The sequence below is a fragment of the Zea mays genome, chromosome 2 (assembly GCF_902167145.1).
Source record: "Zea mays cultivar B73 chromosome 2, Zm-B73-REFERENCE-NAM-5.0, whole genome shotgun sequence".
NCBI classification, from domain to species: Eukaryota; Viridiplantae; Streptophyta; class Magnoliopsida; order Poales; family Poaceae; genus Zea; species Zea mays.
Window position 1 is genome coordinate 80,002,010 of NC_050097.1, and position 3,948 is coordinate 80,005,957.

At 41.6% G+C, this 3,948-nt stretch overlaps 1 protein-coding gene across 1 annotated transcript; it reads left to right on the forward strand.

Moving 5' to 3' along the window:
* Positions 1–347: 347 nt before the first annotated feature.
* Positions 348–2,424, forward strand: LOC100282013 (60S ribosomal protein L35). The gene is made up of 4 exons (NM_001154926.1): positions 348–514; positions 579–714; positions 810–966; positions 2,216–2,424. Exons 1-4 carry the CDS (start codon positions 511–513, stop codon positions 2,288–2,290), a joined length of 372 nt encoding a protein of 123 aa, NP_001148398.1. The 5' UTR covers positions 348–510; the 3' UTR covers positions 2,291–2,424.
* Positions 2,425–3,948: the final 1,524 nt, after the last annotated feature.

Consider the following 3,948-nt stretch of genomic DNA (forward strand, 5'->3'; position numbering starts at 1 on the left):
TACCTTCGTTTTTATATTTGGTTACACGATTTTTTACAACGACATGTTAGTTTGCACCTGATCAGGTGTGAAATCAGTCTATTTGTGGAAACAACATATAAATGAAGGCAGAAGGACATTTTAAAAATATCTAAACGAGGTGGAAGCATCGATTGAAATATGATATTACACCGATAGGCCATGTTCGTTTGATCTAAAATCATAAGATTAAAGGAGATTGAAAAAAATTGAAGAGGATTTTGACTTGTATGTGATTTGATACCCCCAATCTCAACAGGATTTGCGCGTGGAGGTGTAGGGAAGTAAAACACACATTTTATCGACTCAATGTGCATGAGTCAAGGCCCATTCGGCCCGGCTAGAGCCCACAACAGGTCTAGGGTTTCCTGGTTCTCCCACGGGGTTTCAGGAGACACATATAATCCACACGCCGCCGTCTTTCTAAACTTCGCCATCCATTTTTCATATCCTCACTCGCCGCCGCCGCCGCTCGTCCCTCGCCCCATCGCGATGGGTAAGCACCTCAACTCCTCCTCGCATGTTCTCTCTCATCTGACCTTTCTCTTTTCGGTTCGCAGCCCGGATCAAGGTGCACGAGCTGCGGGGGAAGAGCAAGGCGGATCTGCAAGCGCAGCTTAAGGAGTTTAAGTCGGAGCTCTCCCTGCTACGCGTAGCCAAGGTCACCGGCGGGGCTCCCAACAAGCTCTCCAAGATGTGCGTTGACGGCGCTCGCCCTTGTTCCTCTTTTATCAAACTGGCTTTGCTTCGGACTTAACTTAATCGTGGATCCGTGGTTTCCACTCTTGCAGCAAGGTTGTGCGCACCTCCATCGCGCGCGTGCTGACCGTCATCTCGCAGAAGCAGAAGTCGGCGCTGCGTGAGGCGTACAAGAAGAAGAAGCTGCTCCCGCTCGACCTCCGCCCCAAGAAGACCCGCGCCATCCGCAGGCGCCTCACCAAGCACCAGGTATATGCTCATGTTCCTTGCGTCTACTCTAATTTGTCCGCATTAACGCGTCGTGTTTACATGCTGAAGCTCCTATCTGATTGTTCTACTAGTGCTGTGAGGCTAACTGATAGTTTATGGTCAATATTGATTTTGTACTGTAACTCTTGAGTTGTCGAATTGATCTTGTAGAGTGCGAAGGTGCTTCTTTTAATAAATAACAATAAGCTGTTCAGATGATTCGTATGACATATGCAGACATTCACAAACATAGTCGCAATGTTAGTTTCATAAGTGGATTGTTGAATCAGTATCAGATAGAACTAGCAGGGATTACAGTTCTATTCTTGCCTCTGCTGTTTACTATTTTTGTCTGTCAATGATCACAATGAAGTTATTGTTTGGATAGTGATTCTGTATTGATATCATCTTCATGCAGAGCTAATTGTGCATAGCTTTCATATTTGTTCGTCTTGACTGGAGATAGGTTTATGGTTTAGTTAAATGACCCAATGGGTTGGGGGTTTGTGTTAAGCTTGGTGTTGTCTTCACTGTATAATTGATATTCTGCTCCCATCCATGTCCTTCGTTAATAAATGCTAACATGATTCATTGCATTTGCCATGCAGCATCATATGCTGCCATTGTCAGTCTCAGATTGGTCGATTTGCATGCCATGAGAGCTGATGACTTGGCTATTTGTCTTAATGAATCTCTTTGTGATTGCCATTGTTACTGTCACTCCTTCCACTCGAAACTATAAGATGTTTTGTCTTTTCAAGATACATAGATTTTGCTATGCACTTAGATATACATTACATCTAGATATATAGTAGTATTTAGAAAACATGAAATGTCTAAGGGCTTGTTTGGGAGCAAGTGAAATGAAGGGGATTGAGGGGGCTAGAATCCCTAACTATTTAAAATTGAATAGTAGGGGATTATAACCCCTTCAATACCCTCCATTACCCTTACACCCAAACAAGCCCTAATAGTTTGGAATGGCATAGTAAATTCTAGTCCAATCACCTTAGGTCTAGTTTTCTTATTCTGTAGGGTTTTCATTCCATTTGCTAGTTGTCTATACGTTATTAGTAATGACATGTTTTTGGGGTGATATGTTTTTAGGACAGGAGTAATTCTTTGGTGAATAGAAGGTTGTCTGTTATCTGCACTACTGTAATGTGTACTTTGTAGTTGAACTAATAATTTATCAAGGTATTCATCTTTCTTGGATTGTCTTGTTTACTGACTTGCTGATGTTGTGCAGCTCTCCTTGAAGACCGAGAGGGAAAAGAAGCGTGAGAAGTATTTCCCCATGAGGAAGTACGCTATCAAGGCCTAGATCAGTGAAAGAACATTTATCCTGTCAAGTTTTGCTCAGAAGTTACTTGAATTTGAGACAAATCTATCTCCATCCAAGTACTATGTAGCTGATCAACTGCATGATGAAAAACGAGTACTTTTTGCTTGTTTAAACGTGCTTTACATTTTCAGTTTCCACTTATCACCATTGGAATGAATAGTAGTGATCGATTCTTTGTTGTTACGCGCATTGGACACAAAGCTCAACTGTAGCCAACAACGTTTGAAATCTATGACGTGAACTAACTAGTAGCGAGAAGGGGAAGATGAATAGTGCACATGATCTTTAGCCGTTCGATCATCATCCAATGGCAACAGGTCCTTGAATACTGAGACAAGTGTTGCCTCTAAGGGCTTCCTTGATGAGGTTTAGGGCCCGTTTGGCACAGCTCTAGCTCCTGATTCTAAGCGAAGATATTGAGGAGCCGTGCCAAACGGGTATTTTTTTAAACTGATTCTCGTGTGGAGCCGAAAGATCGGGAGTCGTTTTTGTGAAGAAAGGTGGGATCTAAAAAAACCTGCTCCACCCTCCCTTAAAACAGCTCTTCAACCAATCAAATATAGACCTCACCTTAAAGTTTGATCGAAATTACCCGCAATTGCCATTGGACAAAAACATAACGAGCCAATTTATGGATTAAACATTTGAGACCATTTTATGCACTACTATGATGAGAATATTTTATATGTTATTGTTTCATAATTTTTTTTCCGTATATGCATCCTACTTATTGGTTTGTAACAAAGTTGAACTACAAAGGGTAAAACAGACAATCGTCACATACCACCAACTTTCAGAAGACAAGAATCAGTTTACTTGCCAAACGGTTTTAAAAATGATTCTGATTCTCTAGGAGAATCAGGAGGATCAGCTCCTCACGAGGATCAGGATCTGGAGCTAAATAAGCAGGAGCTAGAGCTTTGCCAAACAGGCCCTTAGTATTATCTCTGACGATATAACCCTTGACACTTTATATAAACACCTATTAAAGGATGCTCTACGTAGTCACCAAGGAGACATGTCATTTGACGTCGCTGTCACACCCGGGTTTTAGGGGTCTAAAACTCGGACGTGAACATAATCATCAGGTGTGCTGGACCAAGTCTCACACATATGATGAATTATGGCACATGATCAAATGTCACATCTTTACTATATAATAAGAGTTCTATACAAAATAAATAAATAAATAATTACATTATAAGGAGACAACGGTCCAGCAACCCAAAGTTGACTGGGAGACGACGACCTAAACCTCTCACGAACACATCACAACATCCTCCATGCGTCTCATCCAGTGGTACCTTTTCTTGACCTGTGGGGGGTGTGAGACAGCAAGAGTGAGCTCACATACGTTCATTGCTCAACAAGTTGTGGGGAATAATGTGCATGAACTCGCCAAAGATGGGAGCTCATGTGAAGTGTAAGGCTTACCAACGGAGATGGTTGAAGCTGAGCATTGCTTTTAGAGTTGGTCAAAAGTTTATTAGCAATTACTAAGTATAAGTAAATACCAACCCAATTAAGTAATAGAACAAAAGTAATAACAACACCTGCGATGCAATGCATATGACAAATTGAATTTAGTTCTATAGATTAATCATGTGAGGGTCCGAGCTGCTCATGACCATGAGCAC